At 57.4% G+C, this 18,313-nt stretch overlaps 3 protein-coding genes across 20 annotated transcripts in view; 2 read left to right on the top strand and 1 right to left on the bottom strand.

Annotated features, from left to right (window-relative positions):
- Positions 1 to 2,553: 2,553 nt before the first annotated feature.
- Positions 2,554 to 5,710, top strand: LOC116483306 (uncharacterized). Its single transcript, XM_032177240.2, has 4 exons — positions 2,554 to 2,624; positions 4,173 to 4,331; positions 4,472 to 4,589; positions 5,139 to 5,710. Exons 1-4 carry the CDS (start codon positions 2,606 to 2,608, stop codon positions 5,218 to 5,220), a joined length of 378 nt encoding a protein of 125 aa, XP_032033131.1. The 5' UTR covers positions 2,554 to 2,605; the 3' UTR covers positions 5,221 to 5,710.
- Positions 5,711 to 7,998: 2,288 nt separating this feature from the next.
- On the bottom strand, positions 7,999 to 10,491 carry MICOS13 (mitochondrial contact site and cristae organizing system subunit 13). Of its 2 annotated transcripts, XM_032177236.2 has the most exons (5): positions 10,026 to 10,491; positions 9,623 to 9,818; positions 9,154 to 9,331; positions 8,914 to 8,965; positions 7,999 to 8,217 (listed from the first exon to the last, which is right to left on the bottom strand). In XM_032177236.2, the coding sequence occupies exons 2-5, from the start codon at positions 9,715 to 9,717 to the stop codon at positions 8,120 to 8,122; spliced, it is 423 nt and encodes a 140-aa protein (XP_032033127.1). In that variant the 5' UTR covers positions 9,718 to 9,818; positions 10,026 to 10,491; the 3' UTR covers positions 7,999 to 8,119. The 2 variants fall into 2 exon arrangements, with proteins under 2 accessions (XP_032033127.1, XP_032033128.1); XM_032177237.2 differs by lacking the exon at positions 9,623 to 9,818 and having other exon boundaries at positions 10,026 to 10,474.
- A 116-nt stretch (positions 10,492 to 10,607) lies between these two features.
- HSD11B1L (hydroxysteroid 11-beta dehydrogenase 1 like) overlaps positions 10,608 to 18,313 on the top strand; it is a 9,919-nt gene continuing 2,213 nt past the window's right edge. For 2 of the 17 annotated variants that reach the window (XM_032177228.2, XM_058428707.1), the window contains exons 1-6: positions 14,275 to 14,465; positions 14,549 to 14,679; positions 15,965 to 16,076; positions 16,449 to 16,540; positions 16,831 to 16,924; positions 17,052 to 17,217. In XM_032177228.2, the coding sequence (XP_032033119.1) occupies positions 14,282 to 14,465; positions 14,549 to 14,679; positions 15,965 to 16,076; positions 16,449 to 16,540; positions 16,831 to 16,924; positions 17,052 to 17,217 (779 nt within the window). In that variant the 5' untranslated portion in view covers positions 14,275 to 14,281. Of the gene's footprint in view, positions 10,851 to 14,274; positions 14,680 to 15,897; positions 16,077 to 16,448; positions 16,541 to 16,830; positions 16,925 to 17,051; positions 17,218 to 17,311; positions 18,085 to 18,313 lie in introns of those variants that run through there. The other 15 variants (XM_058428705.1, XM_058428706.1, XM_032177227.2 and 12 more) reach the window with 15 other exon arrangements.

Genomic DNA, 18,313 nt, shown 5'->3' with positions numbered 1-18,313 from the left:
AAAAAAAAAAAAAAAAAAAAATTAACCAGGTGTGGTGGTGCATGCGTCTAGTCCCAGCTACTCAGGAGGCTGAGGCAGGATAGCCACTTGAACCCAGGAGGTTTCAGTGAGCCAAGATCGCACCACCACAGTCCAGCCTGGGCAACAGAGCAAGACTTCGTCTCAAAAAATGAAAGAAATGACAGATTCCACTAGCAGAGAGAGATGAGGTCTGTGAACATCTGGGGAATGTCCCTACAGACTCCCCCTTTTTTTTTTTTGAGACCGAGTCTTGCTCTGTCGCCCAGGCTGGAGTGCAGTGGCACGATCTCCGCTCACTGCAAGCTCCGCCTCCCGGGTTCACGCCATTCTCCTGCCTCAACCTCCCAAGTAGCAGGGACTACAGGCACCCGCCACCACGCCCAGCTAATTTTTTGTATTTTTAGTAGAGACGGGGTTTCACTATATTAGCCAGGATGGTCTCTATCTCCTGACCTCGTGATCCTCCTGCCTCGGCCTCCCAAAGTGCTGGGATTATAGGCGTGAGCCACCGTGCCCGGCCCAGACTCCCTTTTAACTCTGCTTTACATGGCCTCATACATTCCTCCCAGGTGTCATTATCAGCCCCAGTTAACAGAAGAGAAAACTGAGGGCACCGATTGGACACTGTACCTGTGAGAACCAAATGCCCACAGCAATGATTCTAAACCCTTACTGCATCACCTACATGGACCTACGAAATCAGAATCTATGGCAGTTACTGAGTTCTCTAGGGCCGCTGTAACAAATTGCTACAAGCTTTGTGTGTGTGAGACAGTCTCCTTCTGTCACCCAGGTTGGAGTGCAGTGGTGCAATCATAGCTCACTGCAGTCTCCATTTCCTGGGCTCAAGCGATCCTCCCACCTCAGCCTGCCCAGTAGCTGAGACTACAGGTGGGTGACACCACACCCGGCTAATTTTTGTGTCTTTTGTAGAGATGGGGTTTCATCATGCCCAGGCTGGTCTTGAATTCCTGTCCTCAAGCAATCCGCCTGCCTTGGCCTCCCAGCATGCTAGGATTCCAGGCACCAGGCAATGCAGGCAGCCCAGTCTCCTAGGCAGGAGAGATGCCTGGGAGCGCTTCTCCCTGGCCACAGTCTTGAGTCATTTGCATGGGATGTTCTACTTCTAACGCCCAGGCAACACCCTTGCCGTCCTGCTACACAGGAAAGGATGGGGATTTGGCCCTGCTGTCAGCCAGGCACTGAGCTGTACCTGCTCTTCCCCACCATCCTCAATATAACCCCAGGAGGCTGTACAACCCCATTTTGCAGACAGGAAAACTGATGCCTAGCAGGGTGAACTGACGAGTGAGGACCCTCAACTGGCAGTGGAAAAGATCCAAGCTTCAAACCACCCATTCATTCAACTCCCATTTCCACAGCCCCCCTCTCAAGCAGGGTCCCCGGCACTGACCAGATGTGTTCACACAACAGACCCAATCAGTACCTGCCCTCAAGGCGGGCACACATGCACGTAGTGAGCTTATGAAGTGCAGCTTAGGCCAGGCGCAGTTGCTCACACCTGTAATCCCAGCACTTTTGGAGGCCGAGGCAGGCGGATCACAAGGTCAGGAGTTCGAGACCACCCTGGCCAATATGGTGAAACCCCGCTTCTACTAGAAATAGAAAAAATTAGCCAGGCACAGTGGTGGGCACCTGTAATCCCAGCTACTCAGGAGGCTGAGGCAGGAGAATCACTTGAACCCGGGAGGTGGAGGTTGCAGTGAGCCGAGATCATACCACTGCACTCTAGCCTGGGCAACAGAGCAAAACTCCATCTTGAAAAAAATAAAAAAGGCCAGGTGCAGTGGCTCATGCCTGTAATCCCAGCACTTTGGGAGGCTGAGGCAGGCAGATCACTTGTGGTCAGGAGGTTGAGACCAGCCTGGCCAACATAGTAAAACCCCATCTCTACTAAAAATACAAACATTAGCCGGGAGTGGTGGCGCGCGCCTGTAGTCCCAGATACTCAGGAGGCTGAGGCAGGAGAATCGCTTGAACCCAGGAGGTGGAGGTTGCAGTGAGCCAAGATCACGCCATTGCACTCCAGCCTGGGGGAGAAGCGTGCGACTCCGTCTCAATAAAAAAAAGTGCAGCTTGATGGTACAGGTTGCCCTGGCCACAGAAGGAGTGGAGGTGTTTCCTGGCTGGGGGAACACACTGAAGGCTCTGAGGCCAACATGAGCAAGCTTGTGGGAGAAACTGCCAGAAGGCTTTGGGGGAAGAGGGAATGGCCACAGGGGACAGCACCATGTATTTTTAACACTCTGGGAGTGAAAAGTCTCTGGCCATGGGCTACTTGGTGGTCTCTTGAGGTTGTTCTATACAGTAAGAGGAGACTTTTCCCTCCAAATCTGGTCCCCATTCTTACACGTGTCTCCAGGAAGCAGCTGAAGCCCAGGTCCCAGAGGGATAGACCTTGCCCTTGGTTTCAGCACGGCGACGCACATGAGTGTTCACTTCGGCCTGCACCTCAGCCAGGGCAACGTCTTCATTGTTGGCCACGACTCTAGTGGCAGCCAGCCCAACAATGCCAGGCTCTCCCCAACAACAGGCCTTCACTGGCAAGACTCTCTGAACCAAGATGGACCAGTGCTTTGTGGGTAAGTGGAGTAGACAAACCAGTCCTCATCCATCCATCCACCAACGCATTCATCCATCCATCTATCCACCCACCCACCCATCCATCCATCCCCTCATCCACCCATCCATCCACCCATCTACCCACCCACCCATCCACCACCCACCTACCCACCCAACCATCCATCCACCAACCCACCCACCCACCCACCCATCCATCCATCCATCCTTCATCTAACCCATTCATCTATCTACCTACCTAACCATCCACCGACCCAACCACCCATCCGTCCATCCACCTACCCACCTACCCATCCATCTATCCACCCACCCACCCATCCACCCACTTGTCTACCCACCCACCCATCCATCCACCCGTCTACCCATCCAACCATCCATCCACCCACTCACCCATCCATCCATCCATCCATCCTCCATCTAACCCATGCATCCATCTACCTACCTATCCATCCATCCACCCAATCATCCAACCACCCACCCATTCATCTATCCATCCATCCATCCATCCATCCATCCATCCATCCATCCGTCCATCCACATACCCATTCATTCATCATCCATCCACTCACCCACCCCATGCATCTACCCCATTCATCCACCCCATTCATCCACCTATCTATCCATCTATTCATCCACCCACCCAGTCATCCATCCATCCATCCATCTATCCACCTATCCACCCAATCCACCTACCTACCCATCTACCCCATCATCCATCTACCCACTCACCCATGCATGCATCTGCCCATCTAACCACTCATCCCATCCACTCATTAATCCATCAAGCCATTGACTGTACTCATCCATTAATTCATCCATGCTTACTAATCATCTTCTTTTCATTTTTTTTCTTTCTTTTTTTTTTTTTTTTTTTTGAGATAGAGTCTCACACTGTCGCCCAGGCTTGGAGTGCAGTGGCACGATCTCAGCTCACTGCAACCTCCACCTCCCAGGTTCATGACATTCTCCCGCCTCAGCGTCCCGAGTAGCTGGGGCTACAGGTGCCCGCCACCACGCCTGGCTAATTTTAGGTATTTTTAGTAGAGACAGGGCTTCACCATGTTAGCCAGGATGGTCTCGATCTCCTGACCTTGTGATCCGCCCGCCTTGGCCTCCCAAAGTGCTAGGATTACAGGCGCGAGCCATTGCGCCCGGCCTCTTCTTATTATTAGTATTATTTAGTTTTGAGACGAAGTCTTACTCTGTCACCCAGGCTGGAGTGCAGTGGCTCAATCTTGGCTCACTGCAACCTCCGCCTCAAGTGATTCTCCTGCTTCAGCCTCCCGAGTAGCTGGGACTATAGGCATGTGCCATCATGCCTGGCTAATTTTTGTATTTTTTTTAGTAGAGACAGGGTTCTGCCATGTTGGCCAGGCTGGTCTCGAACTCCTGACCTCAGGTGATCCACCCGTCTCGGCCTCTCAAAGTGCTGGGATTACAGGCGTGAGCCACCGCGCCCAGCCCATGCTTACTAATCATCTTCTATACCCCAGGCTCTATGCTGAGGTTTGGGAACACGCCTGCTATTAACACATGGTCCCTTCCCTCAGGGAGCCTGCATCTTGTTGAGCTAAGTCACACAAAAGCAAACTGTGGTGCCCAAGAAGAAAAGGTGCTGAACTCTGCCTCAGAACAGGGGCACGGTGACCCTGCGTGTAGGAGAGGAGTCTGCCAGGATGAGGACGGGAGGTGTCTTACTCTCCTGCAAGGTGAGATGAGGCAGGATGTGCAGGGACCTGGTGCTCCTGGAATGCAGAGGTGGTGTGGGGGTTGAGGCCTGGAAGTTCTCTCCCAGCCTCAGCCTCAAGGAAACCACCCCTCCCCTTGGCCTGCCTCTTCTTTCTTCCAGAGACCACCCCTGGGGATGAAGGACACCAGCCCTCCAGTGGCCTCAGTGCCGCCAGAGGCCAGCAGAGGGGTCAGAGCACAGAGCTTCCACTGTTGCCTCTGCCATCGCCTGCCTCCAGGTAAGTTCTTGCAGTTTTCTGAGCCTCCGTTTGCTGACCTATAAAATAAGGCTACTTAGGATTGCGGGATGAAGGGCACCATCGTAGAACTGCATTCCCTCTCCCTCCAGCTCCAAAAACCGAATTCTACCAAGGCATAGGGCAGCTCTCAAGTCCAAATGCACTGGGATCACTACTGAAAGTGACAGGAGGCAGCCAAGTGTCTAGGCAGATAGGGACAGGTCCTAGTGAAACCCCACCTTCAAGCCAAAAATAGCCTGAAAGCTGAAAGACCAGACTGCTGGTCCTGGAGGAAACCCACCACCCAGAGTGAGAACTCCTGTTCCTGTTTGCCCACCCTTTCCTGGTTGATTCTTTCTGAACAATGCCTTTTAACCAATCGAATGTTGCCCTTTCCAATACTATCTATGGCCTGCCCCTCTCCTATTCTGGGCCTATAAAATGTCCTGGACACAGCTACGCAAGGAGGAGGAGAAGAGAACCACCCCCCGCATCCTCCCTCCCCTGAAAGCTGTTCAGTCGCTCAATAAAATTCTTCTCCTTCCTCAGCCTTCAATGTCCAGCGTATCCTCGTTCTTCTTGGGTGCAGTACAATAGCTCGGGAACCACGGAACGCAGGTACAAGCTATAACACAGGCCTCTGGGGCAATGCTAGCATGACCAAGGGAGGCCCAGGCTAGGCGTCGCCGGCTGGAAGTCCCTGGCTTGCAAAGCGACTGAGAAGAAAAATCCTACATCTCTACTGACAGCAAACTCATTTCCCGGACCACGTTAGATGGGAAGACGCGTGGCTGTCAACTGCTTCGGTTGTCACCTTGTCCTTTCAGATTTAATTAAAACTGGCTGCTCAGCCCTCAGTCCACACGGGAAGAAGCCAGGTTGCCGCTGGCCCATATGACACCGGATGGATGGGGCCAAGGGTGGGCTGAATGTGCTCTGGGCTGGTACCACGGAGACCCTGAGCCAAGCATCCCCTCAGCCAGGGTTGGGGACCCTCAGGGCTCACGTTGCTCCTGGTTACCTTGGCTTTATTATTAAGAGACAGGGTCTCACTGTGTCACCCAGGCTGGAGTGTGGTGGTAGAGTCATGGCTCACTGCAGACTCAATGTCCCAGTGATCCTCCTGCCTCAGCCGGGCCTACAGGCACATGCCACCACACCCAGCTAATCACCTCCATTTCTGCTGCACCCACTACTCCTTGGGATGGAGTTAGCACTCACTCCAGGCCAGGGCCAGGCAAGGTACGCTGAAGGCTGGAGTAGGACCATGGGCAGCTGTGGTGACAGCTGAAAGGAAGGGCAGCCACTGATGACAGCCACTCGGTGTCCCCACGCCCCAGCCCCAGCTGGCCTCCGCCTATGGACTCCCCCTGCTCTCTCTTCTAGCTCTGCCCAGCCCACATCGCGACAGGCTAGCTTTCCCTGGACTCCGTTCCTAGCCCATCCTGCTTCCAGCTACTGAGTGACCCCAGCTGTCAAATGGCACTGTGTCACATGCCAGACTTGCCTTGCTTTGTGATCTTGGCTGTGGGTGTGGTCTGGTGTTTCCCCAGCCCCTTCCTGCCTTCCTAAAGTCACCCCTAGATCTGCCCCAGCCACCTCTGCTCTCTGGAGCTCCGCTTCCACGGCCCCCCAACTCCCTTGACCCCAGGCATGTTCTTGCACACAGGTGCCAGTGGATGGGCGAGGGTGGACTCAAGGGATAAAGCCTGTGACCCCAGGGAAGAACTAAGCCCCATTTGTGGAGCTGCAGGACCTGGCCGCCTGGATGGAGGGGAGGGGCCAGAAGGCAGCTGCTCACTGGCCTCATCCAGTCTTTCCCCTCTAACAGTGATGGTAACAGGTGTGAGGCTGCAGAGGCGTCCTGGAGCGGGCCGAGGTCCCCTGGCCCAGCCATGGCATCACAGCACTGAGTGCAAACCCATCCTGTCCTCACAGGCTGGGGCTGGGGCTGGGCCTGGGTACCTGGGTGTGAGGCGACTGGAAATTCTGCATCCCCCGAGAGGGTTTGTGGTGAACAGCCTGGGCTCCGGACAGGCTGGGCAGACAAAACTGTCTGTCTGTGCAAGTTTCTTCATCTGTAAAATGGGCCAGAAGCCTGCTCCTTCCTGGGGCTTCGGGAAGGGCTTGGTGGATGGTGTCAGGGGACAGTGGGTGTGTGGGTGTTCCTGGCCAGGACGGCGAGCACCAGCTTCCTCCCGCAGCACCGAGGGTCAGGGATGCTCCCCTGCCCTGCTCATCCCTCCCTCACCCTAGACCTGCCCTCACCACTGCCAAGGCCCAGTAAGGACAGTGGCACAGCAGATGTGGAAGGACCTGCCCCGGGGACCACGCTCCTGCGGGGAATGGGGTGGGCAGGCCCTGTGGGCTCCCCTTCCACCAGACTAGGCCGCTGATGCCAGCCACACCCCTCCTATGCCCTGCTCAGGCCAGTGGCTTCTCCTTTCTGAGTGGGACAGCGGGGGAGATGTCCCGGCCTCTAGTCTCTGCTCCTCTCCTCTGTAATAGCTGTCCCCTCCTGAGCTCAGTCCCCTACACCAAGCAACATAAACTCCTGAACCCGTGGGAACGGGGAGCCTGTTCCAGCTCTGTGAGCATCACCCGTCTGCTCCCTGCTCCCAGGGCAGCATCCTACGGAGGCCTCTGGCCCCACCCAAGCCCCCCGCCACCCCCATCTGTCTGGAGCCGCCCAGACTAGTTTCTGGGCACAGGCCTCTTGCCATCACCAACCCTGGGGAGCGCCCTCTGTGGCTGGTGCTGGGAGCCTCTGAGGGAGCCCCTCAACAGGCCTGGCCTCCCGAGGCTCATGCCTGATACGGAGACCTGTGCAGGCTACCAGGTAGCCCGTCCAGTGTGCGGCAGGGGTGTCACGGAAGGCGTCCCAGGGGAGAGGGGATGTCCGGGAGACCCTCTGAATGGCAACAAACACCTGGATTTCCTTCAATGGCCAGGAGTCCCCTGCTAGGGTTGTTGGGGAGAGGGTGGAATGAGGGTGGAGTCCGACCAAGGAAGGGCCAGGACAGGACTGCGGATAGGGGCTGAGGAGGGCAGGAACCAGTGGCCCCTAGGGCTGCTGCCCTGTGTCCCGCAGGGAAGCAGACCCCACTTCTGTCCACTCTGGCTCTTCCACTGTCCTGTGCTGGTCTCAGCCCTCCAAAACCAAGACCCTCCACAACCCAGGCTTGGCCAAAGCACTTTCCCGGCCCCAGAGCACGGCCTGCGGAGCGCCGGAAGCAACCACTCTGACCTCTGACTCCCGGCACCAGAGCAGATGGCAAAGGGGAGAGCTATGGCCTGTGGTCAAGGTCAAGCCCTGACAAGCCATCAGGAGCCAGAAGCCCAGGCCTTGGTGCTCTGGGCACCACCAGGCCGACCCTGTGCCCCCTGGGGCCAGCAAACGGGTCGGGGAACACTTCCGAAGTCCTTTATTGGGCCGGCAAGGCCGGGAGCTGCCCTCGGAATGGGGTCCCAGTCCGGAGTCTTCAGGTCAGTGGTAGCTCTGGCCGGGGCAGGCGGCCCCTGCTGACTCGCTACTTGGTGCGCGCCTTCACATACTCCCAGCCCTCCTTGGAGTACTCGTGGGCCTTGGAGGGGGCCACCGACAGAGCTGACATCACCTTCATGATGCCTGTGGGAAAGGGATGGCCACTGGTGATGCTCTCCTCCCAGCCTCACCCAGCCTCCAACCCCTGGGAAACTCTAGAGTTTGTTTTGGGCGGTGGGGGGTGTAGGGGGCGGAGACGGAGTCTCACTCTGTCTCCCATGCTGGAGTGCAGTAGTGCAATCTGGGCTCACTGCAACCTTCGCCTCCCGGGTTCAAGCGATTCTCCTGCCTCAGCCTCCCAAGTAGCTGGGACTACAAGTGCGCCACCATACCAGGCTAATTTTTGTATATATATATATATTTTTGAGATGGAGTCTCGCCCTGTCGCCCAGGCTGGAGTGCAGTGGTGCAGCCTCGGCTCACTGCAACCTCTGCCTCCTGGGTTCAAGCAATTCTCCTGCCTCAGCCTCGCAAGTAGCAGCTGAGATTACAGGCACGCACCACGCACGGTTAATTTTTGTATTTTTAGTACAGATGGGGTTTCACCATGTTGCCCAGGCTGGCCTCGAACTCCTGACTTCAGATGATCCGCCCACCTCAGCCTCCCAAAGTGCTGGGATTACAGGCGTGAGCCACGGTGCTCAGCCTCCTTTCCCTTTTAGATCCCTAAGAGACATGTGTCGGGCAGGAAGGGGGATGGACAGAAAGGAATGGCCAGGAAGTGGGGAGAGGGGCTAGACTGGGGTGTCTCCCTCCAAGCAAAGAAACTGGGTGCCTTACCTGCATTCCAGGAGTCACGAATGGGAAAGTAAATCTTTGGAGGGGCTGGGAGCTGGGAAAAGAGATAGGCAGAAAGAACTGGTGAAAAGGCTCAGCAGCCCATCCCCAGAGGCGGAGGGAGGAGGACAGGCTGGAGAATCAGGCCAGCATCAATATGGAGGACAACATCGTGCAGGGCTGGAGGGACCCCCCAAAGCTGACCACCCGCCAAGCCCTGGCCTCGCTCGCAGCCCGTAGTACCTGGGGTATCTGCAGGCCTGTCTGCTGACACACGTACTGGCTGAACTGGTACATGGCGGGGGGGACCACCTCCCCAGCCTTCTGTAGGGCTGCCTGGCTCTTGTCGCTGGGCCCCAGCAGCTCCTGGTCGTACACCAGGTAGACGGCGCCCCCAGCCACACTTCCCTTGATGAGGAACCTGCGGGCAGGGACGGCAGGAGCAGAAGCTCAGCGGACACCGACCGCCCCCTTCAGGGGCCAAGGCCCACGGGGAGAGTGAGACCCTCCTGAGGGCTCACCGTCCACAGAGTGACACTCTGTAGTGTAGTACCGTCGACCCAGACCCCTATTATACACAGCATTCGTTTTACAACGTGCAAGGCAGGGCGGCTGGACGCCACTTTAACGGATAAACTGAAACCCAGAGGGGGAGAGTGGGTCACTCAAAGTCCCACAGTGAGCAGGGGCAGTGAAGACGTAAGATCTTGACCTTCTAGAAGCCTTCCAGCCCTGGAGAAACCAAGTGTCCCTGGGCGCCTCCTGCCCACTGTCACTTGCAGCTCTGAGCACGCATTCACTTCTCATCCACGCCAGCGGCAGGATTCACCGGCATTCCCACTTCACAGAGAAGACAACTGAGGCTCGGAGGCGGAGGCTGACACCGCGAGTGGAACGCCAAGGGCTCGCTGGGAAGCAGGAGGGAGGGGATTGGCGACCTCGGGAAGCCCCACCCCGCTGACGCCTCAGTTTCCCTATCTGGCCCATAGGCGAGGGACGAAGGGGAAGTGACTCTACGGGAAGCGAAGAGGAGATTGGGACCAGACTGGAGACAGGGATGCCCACAAAAAGGGGCTTTTTCGGGGACTCGGGTCCCCTCCGGCGCCCCCACGCACCTCATCAGCGACCACACCCGGGCCACCATGGTCGCTCGGATCCACGCGCAAGGACACTCGACTCGCCCGCCGCTTCCTGTCGCGGCGCCGCGAGGCCTCTGGGAGGTGTAGTCTTTCTTGCCCGACGCAAGGTCCTCTGGGAGTCGTAGTGTCTTACGGCTCTGAGACTCCAGAGAAGAGCTGTGGTCTCGCAGCGGAGGGCCGCTGGGAAATGGACGCTTTAAGGCCCGGGCCGCCGCAAGGCTGTCTGGGAAATGTAGTCAGCACGGCGCTGTTTGCACCTGACCGCGGAGCCTCCTGGGAAATGTAGTTCGGCCAGGCCCGGCCCTGCCCGGCCTTGGCAGCGTGAGGGGAAAGAGGCGTCAGGTGCCTGGCTGAAGCCTGAAGGTGACCCGAAAAGAAGTCAGAGCCCGAGAGATCCACCCGCGCCCGCGCGGGGGACCAAGGGCCCGGACTTAGGAAGAGTGTGCCTATAAGGCGGTTGTCACGGCAACGAGAGGGCGGGATTGTTCGAGAGCGGCGGCCCCCTCATGTGATCGATTCGAAGGCGGGGCGTCCGCCCAGGGGGCGGGGCCGGGCCGCTGCTGGGAGGTGGAGACCAGGCGGGGACTGTTGCCCGGCTACGCTCCGGCGCTGGGTCCCCGAGGCCCGGCCCCTCCCCGGGAGGAGGTGGGCTTCCAGTCACGTGACCCCTGCCCTACGGGAGGGGGTGCGGTCGGGGCGGCAGGAGGCGGCCGAGAAGAGAGGACCGTGGGGGCGTTCGCGTGGCTCCCAGGCCGGGACCCCACCCCCGCTGGACAGTGGGGGAAACTGAGACCTGAGTGGGTGAGTTCACGGTTTAGGGGTGCGCAGAGGGTCACACGCCCGCTTTGTTCAGAGGGGAAGCTAAGGCCCTCCGAGGTCAAGAAGGGGCCGATGCGTTCTGCAGGGACTCCCCCCATTTCTCCCGCATTTCGGCCGGGCTGCTTCAACCGTTCATCTGCCCATCCATCCGTCCATACGTCCATCCTTCCATCCATCCATCTGTCCCCCATCCGTCTATCCATCTGGCCATCCACCCATCTATCCTTCCATCTATCCATCCACACTTTCATTCATCCATCTGACTCCCCATCCATCCACCCAAGCGTTCATCCATCTGTCCGCTCATCCACCCACCCATCCATTCATCCATCTGCTCCCCCCATCCTTCCACTCATCCATCTGTCCACCCATCCATCTATTTATCTGGCCATCCACTCATCCATCCGTCCATACATACATCCATACATCCATGCATCCGTCCGTCCATACATCCATCCTTCCATCCATTTATGTGTTCCCCCCATTTATCCATTCATACATCCATCCACTCATCCATCTATCCACCCATCCATCTATTCACCTGGCCATCCACCCATCCAACCTTCTATCTATGCATCCATACATGCATCTGTCCATCCATCCATTCAACCATCCACCCATCCGTCTACCCGTCTGTCCATCTGGTCCCACTTCCCCCTGCCGGGCTGCTGCAGTCAGTGTAGAGCTGGGGGTGGAAAGAGGGATGAGCAGAGGGGCTTCATGGGCTGTCCCTGGAAGGGGAAAAGGTGGAAGCTCGTTTCTTGCTGTGGGCATGCCTGGTGCGTCTGGGGAAGGTGAGGAGTTCATTATTTTGAGAACTGAACGATTCATAGATGGGGCCGTGGGATAGGAGGATAGACAGGTAGTCAGGGGCTATACCTGCAGGGCCTCATGGGGTGCAGTGAGGAGCCTGGTTTCCATCAGTTGCAGTGGGGACCCCTGAGAGGGTTTGGAGCAGGAAGGGCCATGGCCATGTTGCTTTTGACACAGACACCTTTGGCTGCATTGACAGAAGAGGCAGGCAGGGAATGAGTGTGGACATGGGGAAGCCAGTGTGGAGGTGGGGGAGACCAAGTAGGAGATGGAAGGGAGGCCAGAGGAAAGATGGGGGTGGTCAGGCCAGGGGTAGAGTCTAGGAGGGAGGTGACGATCTGGGAGCCCTGGAGAGAGAGAGGAAGGGACAGCTGGGGAGAGATTGGAGAGGGAGAACTGATAAGATCTGAAAACCATGAGCTCATGGGGGTGAAAGGATAGAAGGAGGTGAGGACAATACCTGGGTCTCCCATTTAGGGACAGGGGACAGTGGGACTATTTCTGTGATGGTGAGCTGGGAAGAGAAGCAGGTATGGGGTTACATGCTGAGCCTGGATTGGGTCCTGCTGGTTCTAAGGGGCCCGGAGGTTGTCAAGAGGAGACACCCGGAGGACAGCAGAGGCAAAGAACCTAGGGCTGGACCTACAGATGGGAGATTTAGGGACTCCTCAACGATCCCCTCCATCTGGTCTGTCTCAGCTTCCTGGTTCTGGAAGTCCCCTTCCCCTTGTCCCATTGACTTTTTTTTTTTTTTTTTTTTTTTTTTTTCAGAGTCTCGCTCTGTTGCCCAGGCTGGAATGCAGTGGGGCGATCTCAGCTCACTGCAACCTCCACCCCCCTGGGTTCAAGCAATTCTCCTGCCTCAGCAGGAGACCTCATCTCTACAAAAAATACGATGATTAGTTGGGCGTGCTGGTGCACCCACCTGTAGTCCCAGCTGCTCCATTGGCTGGGATCACAGCCATGTGCCACCATGCCCGGCTAATTTAGTATTTTTAGTAGAGACTGGGTTTCTCCATGTTAGTCAGGCTGGTCTCGAACTCCCAACCTCAAGTGATCCACCCGCCTCGGCCTCCCAAAATGCTGGGATTACAAAGTGTAATCCCAGCCTGGGCAACAAGAGTGAAACTCAGTCTCAAAAAAAAAAAAAATGAACCTGGACTGTTTCTCCCTTTCACCTTCTCCCTGGAATTAGTGAATCAGCTCCCACAGCTGAAATCATATCTTCATCTGGATAACGCAGGCACCTCTGTCTCCAACCCAACCCCACGTGTCAAACTCCTTCTGGGCGTCCCCAGAGAGGGAGCTGTCTCTTGGCTTCCTCACCTCTCACCTCCCACGTGCCTCGTATCACTCCATGATCAATCTGGTAGTATTGAGCACCTACTGTGTACCTGGCACAGTTTGGGGCCCTGAAGACCCAATAGTGAACAAAATAGCAGATTTCCATTTCCTTCCTGCCCTTATGGAGGTGATGGTCTACAGAGGGAGAAGGATGGTGGAACGAGTAACAGATGATCCTCGGGCTGGGCACGGTGGCTCACACCTGTAATCCTAGCACTTTGGGAGGCTGAGGTGGGAGGATCACTTGAGCCCAGGAGTTCGAAATCAGCCTGGGCAACATAGTGAGACCCCATCTCTACAAAAAATACGATGATTACTTGGGCGTGCTGGTGCACCCACCTGTAGTCCCAGCTGCTCCATTGGCTGAGGCAAGAGGATTGCTTGAGCCCAAGAGGTCCAGGCTGCAGTGAGCTATGGTCGCGCCACTGCACTCCAGCCTGGGCAACAGAGTGAGACTCTGCCTCAAAAAAAAAAAAAAAATTAAAAATAAAAAAATTTAAAAAAAGGAGGCCCTCGCTTGAAAGAGGTCACTTTTTTTTTTTTTTTTGATACAGAGTTTAGCTCTTGTTGCCCAGGCTGGAGTGCAATGGCAAATCTTGGCTCACTGCAACTTCCACCTCCCAGGTTCAAGCGATTCTCCTGCCTCAGCCTCCCAAGTATCTGGGATTACAGGCATGTGCGTGCCTCAGCCCCGAGTAGCTGGGATTACAGGCGCCTGCCACCACGCCCGGCTAATTTTTGTATTTTTAGTAGAGATGGGGTTTCACCATGTTGGCTAGGCTGGTCTCAAACTCCTGATCTCAAGTGATGTGCCCGCCTCAGCCTCCCAAAGTGCTGGGATTCCAGGCGTGAGCCACCACATCCAGCTGAAGGAGGTCACTTTTGCACTGAGACTTGAAAGAAGTGAAAGAGCAAGCCATTGGGTTATATCCGGGAACGGCATTCTAGGCAGTAGGAACAGCCCATGCGAAGGCCCTGAGGCAGGATGGTGACTGGCTGGTTTCAAGGAACAGTGAAGGGTCTGTTTTAGTGGAGCGAAGTGAGCAAGGAGGACAGGTCCACACAGGGTGTTTGTAGCCACCAAGGAGTCTGGTTTTTATTCTAACTGGAACAGGAAGGATTTTCAGTCCAGGAGAGGCAAGGTGTGCGGATGGAGAGGGTTGAGAAGGGTGGAGGGGGAGGGTGCAGGTGCGGTGGTTCATGGAGCCACCGTCGTGGCCTGGACAGGTGGTGGCTGTGGAGGGGGAGAGGAAGGCATGGATCCAAGGCGGTGGCATCACCAAACACCCACCAAACACGGGTGGCTGTGGGCCAGGCCTGTGCTGGCCACCTCTGTCCCCTGTCCCTCTGCAGGCCCACAGAGGACCATGAAGGTGCTTCTCCTCACAGGGCTGGGGGCCCTGTTCTTCGCCTATTATTGGGATGACAACTTCGACCCAGGTGAGCACCTGGGGTTGAGGGAGGGAGAAACCGGGCCAGCTGTCCTGTCCTCCGCCCAGAGTGACCATCCCGGCTATGGCCAGCCAGCCTCCAGGGAGCGCGAGTGCTGCTGACAGGGGCCAACGCTGGTGTTGGTGAGGAGCTGGCCTATCACTACGCGCGTCTGGGCTCCCACCTGGTGCTCACTGCCCACACTGAGGCTCTCCTGCAGAAGGTGAGCCACCCCATGTCTAGACGAATGGTGGGGGTGCTCGTGGCGGGAGGGAAGAGAGCCTGGGTTTGAATCCCTGCAATGATCCAGGCTTCTTGTGTGACGTTGGGCAAGTTGCCTAACCTCTCTGAGCCTCTCAGTTTCCTCATTTGCAAAACGGGGACAATAAAACCACTTTCTGGCCAGGCACGGTGGCTCACGCTTGTAGTCAGCACTTTGGGAGGCCAAGGCAAGTGGATCACCTGAGGTCAGGAGTTCAAGACCAGCCTGGCCAACATGGCGAAACCCGGTCTCTACTAAAAACACAAAAATTAGGCCAGGCACGGTGGCTCATGCCTGTAATCCTAGCACTTTGGGAGGCCAAGGCGGACGGATCACTTGAGGTCAGGAGTTCAAAACCAGCCTGGCGAACATGGTGAAACCCTATCTCTACTAAAAATACAAAAATACAAAAATAAAAAATAAAAAATTAGCCGGCATGTAATCCCAGCTACTGGGGAGGCTGAGGCAGGAGAATTGCTGGAACCCGGGAGGTGGAGGTTGCAGTGAGCTGAGATCGTGCTACCGCACTCCAGCCTGGGTGACAGAGCGATACTCCATCTCAAAAAAAAAAAAGAAAAAAAACATTAGCAGGGCATGGTGGCACGAGCATGTAGTCCCAGCTACGTGGGAGGCTGAGTCAGGAGAATCACTTGAACCCCAGAGGCAGAGGTTGCAGTGAGTGGAGATCGCACTACTACACTCCAGCCTGGGCAACAAAGTGAGACTCTGTCTCAAACAAACAAACAAAAAAACCCACCTTCTCATGGGTTAGGATGTTGTGCCAATGCAGTGAGACGGTGACTAGAAGGCTCAGTGTTTCTTATCAAATGAGAGTATTGAGTGTCCAAGCCTGTGCTGATAGCCAGGGTTCTTAAACTCGAAGGGAAGGATGGGCACTTCTTAGCAACAAACAGCCCATTGTTACTTCAAGGAAGGGTATGGCTCTTGGGCACAAACCTTTCAATATTTCAAGAGAAGCTAGCAATCTGGAAATTGTAGGTGAAATGCCCTGTTTTGGATGTTGGTGATTGATTAACCACCAAATTGGCCAGCATTCTGGCCCGCAGGCCTCCACTTTGCGCCCCCCAAGCAGTGGTAGATTTTGGGGAATGATGTTGAATGGGGCCCGAGGCTCAGAGTAGGGGAGGGGTTTTCAGGCAGGGGCCTCCCTATGGCCAGCAGGTGCGGTGGAGGGGGGAGCGCTGCTGCAGAGGAGAGGCCCACGGGCAGCTCTGGCCCCCCCCAGGTGGTAGGGAACTGCCGGAAGCTGGGCGCCCCCAAGGTCTTCTACATCGCGGCGGACATGGCCTCCCCCGAGGCGCCCGAGAGCGTGGTGCAGTTTGCGCTGGACAAGCTGGGTGAGGGGCTGGGCCTGAAGCCTGGAGTCCGGGACGGTGGCCTAGGCCTTAGGGACAGGACCAGAATTGGGCTGTGGGTGTGGCTACAGTAATAGGTGTCTCAGGGAGGAGACGTATGGGGACTGGGGGCGTGGTCGGGGTGGAGTCTCATTGCGTCTGTGGGAAGAGCTCTGAACGGGGCCTCATTGAATGGGGACGAAACCTTGCTAGATCCAGGGAGTAAGGCCAAGGCTGGGTGTCTTTGATGGTAGGGGGAGTTACCTGGGGCAGAGCTCACTGCAGCAGCGCTCTGGGTGGAGCTAAGCTCGGGGACGGGGTTTGATCGTGTCCTTGGCGGGGGACCTACGGGGCTGACCGGCGTTTCTGGGCCAGGCGGGCTGGACTACCTCGTGTTGAACCACATCGGCGGCGCCCCAGCCGGCACGCGAGCCCGCAGCCCCCAGGCGACGCGCTGGCTCATGCAGGTGCTCCGCTCCTCCGCGGCCCCGGCCCGCCCCTCTATCTCAGGGACCGGTGGTCCGTTCCCTTCGCTGTCCGGGCTCTGCCTTCTCCCGGGCGGGCTCTCCACCCGTCCCGCCCCGGCCACGCCCCTCGTAGCCCAAGCTCCCGCCCCGGCCTTGACCCCGCCCTCGGGCCCGCCTTCCGGGTTTCTGGCCCCGCCTCTGACCCGGCCCTGGCCCCACCCTCTGGGTTTCTGGCCCCGCCCTGCCCCTGGGCTCCGCCTCTGCCGGTGACTCGAGAGTGCCGCCTGCAGGTAAACTTTTTGAGCTACGTGCAACTGACGTCGCGGGCGCTGCCCAGCCTGACAGACAGCAAAGGCTCCCTCGTGGTGGTGTCCTCGCTGCTCGGTGCGTGCACCCGGCCCCGGCTCTGCGGGACGGGGAGTGGGGAGCTCGATGCGGGTGAGCCTGGAGTGTCTGGGCAGGCTTCCCGGACGAGGAGGAGCCACTCAGCCGCTGCTGTCCGCGCCCCCAGGCCGCGTGCCCACGTCGTTCTCCACTCCCTACTCGGCGGCCAAGTTCGCGCTGGACGGCTTCTTCGGCTCCCTGCGGCGGGAGCTGGACGTGCAGGACGTGAACGTGGCCATCACCATGTGCGTCCTGGGCCTCCGAGATCGCGCCTCCGCCGCCGAGGCAGTCAGGTGAGGCCCGGACGAGCTGGGGGCTGGGCTGGGGGGGGCCATGGGCGGCTGCCCAGCCCCAGCCGCAGTCCCCACCGTGCTCTCCCGTCCCTAGGGGAGTCACGAGGGTCAAGGCGGCCCCGGGGCCCAAGGCAGCCCTGGCCGTGATCCGCGGCGGCGCCACGCGCGCGGCTGGCGTCTTCTACCCGTGGCGTTTCCACCTGTTGTGCTTGCTCCGGCGCTGGCTGCCGCGCCCGCGGGCCTGGTTTATCCGCCAGGAGCTCAACGTCACGGCTGCGGCTGCAGCCTGAGCACCCGGGGGTGCCCTTCCACGTCCCAGACGACAGCGTTCCTCTCTCCAATTGTCCCTGGAGCTAGAACACTCACAGAGACACCCCTGAGAGGGTGGCCACAGCCCAAGATGAAGTCATCAAGACAGAAAAGCAAAACCAAGAAAAACGACGGGCACCTGGAACCAATCACAGCTTCGGAGGTGCAGGTGCCCCGTGTTAGGCGCCTTTGTCGGGGACTTGCAAGGCCTCACCTGTTTGGCCATGATTGATGATATGACTTCTTCCATTTTCAGATGAGGAAACTGAGGCTCAGAGAGGTCACGCCACCCTTGAGCCACCCATGGACCCCTCTCCATCTCCTCCCTGTGCCTCTAAGTCCCTGATTTATTCTTTCCACTCATTCCACCTGGGAGGAAGCCCCCCAACTCCTGCCAGCTTCCCCTAGCTGGGGTCTCTGGTACTCTTCACACCTGCAGGGACGTCTACACTGTTCATCTACCTGGTGGCAGGGTCTGAGTGGGAGGAGGAGGGAAAGAGTGTGTTCTGAGCTGGACCCAGCCTCCGGTTTGGGAGTAAAAACTCTTCTTCTCTTGCATATCTGTCGTTCAAATTCCTTGGTAATTCCAATTTGCTAGCAGCCGGCAGGCAGCGGGAGGGGGTGTGTGTATCAGGGGCCTTGACTCTCAATCCCATTTCACAGGTGGGGAAATGGAGGCTGAGAGGGCCAGGAGCAGTGGCTCACGCCTATAATCCCAGCACTTTGGGAGGTCAAGGTGGGCAGATCACTTGAGATCAGGAGTTTGAGACCAGCCTGGCCAACATGG

The sequence above is a fragment of the Hylobates moloch genome, unplaced genomic scaffold, assembly GCF_009828535.3.
Source record: "Hylobates moloch isolate HMO894 unplaced genomic scaffold, HMol_V3 SCAFFOLD_15, whole genome shotgun sequence".
NCBI lineage: Eukaryota > Metazoa > Chordata > Mammalia > Primates > Hylobatidae > Hylobates > Hylobates moloch.
The sequence above is the reverse complement of the archived record's forward strand: the minus strand, read 5'-3'. Positions and strand labels throughout refer to the sequence as shown.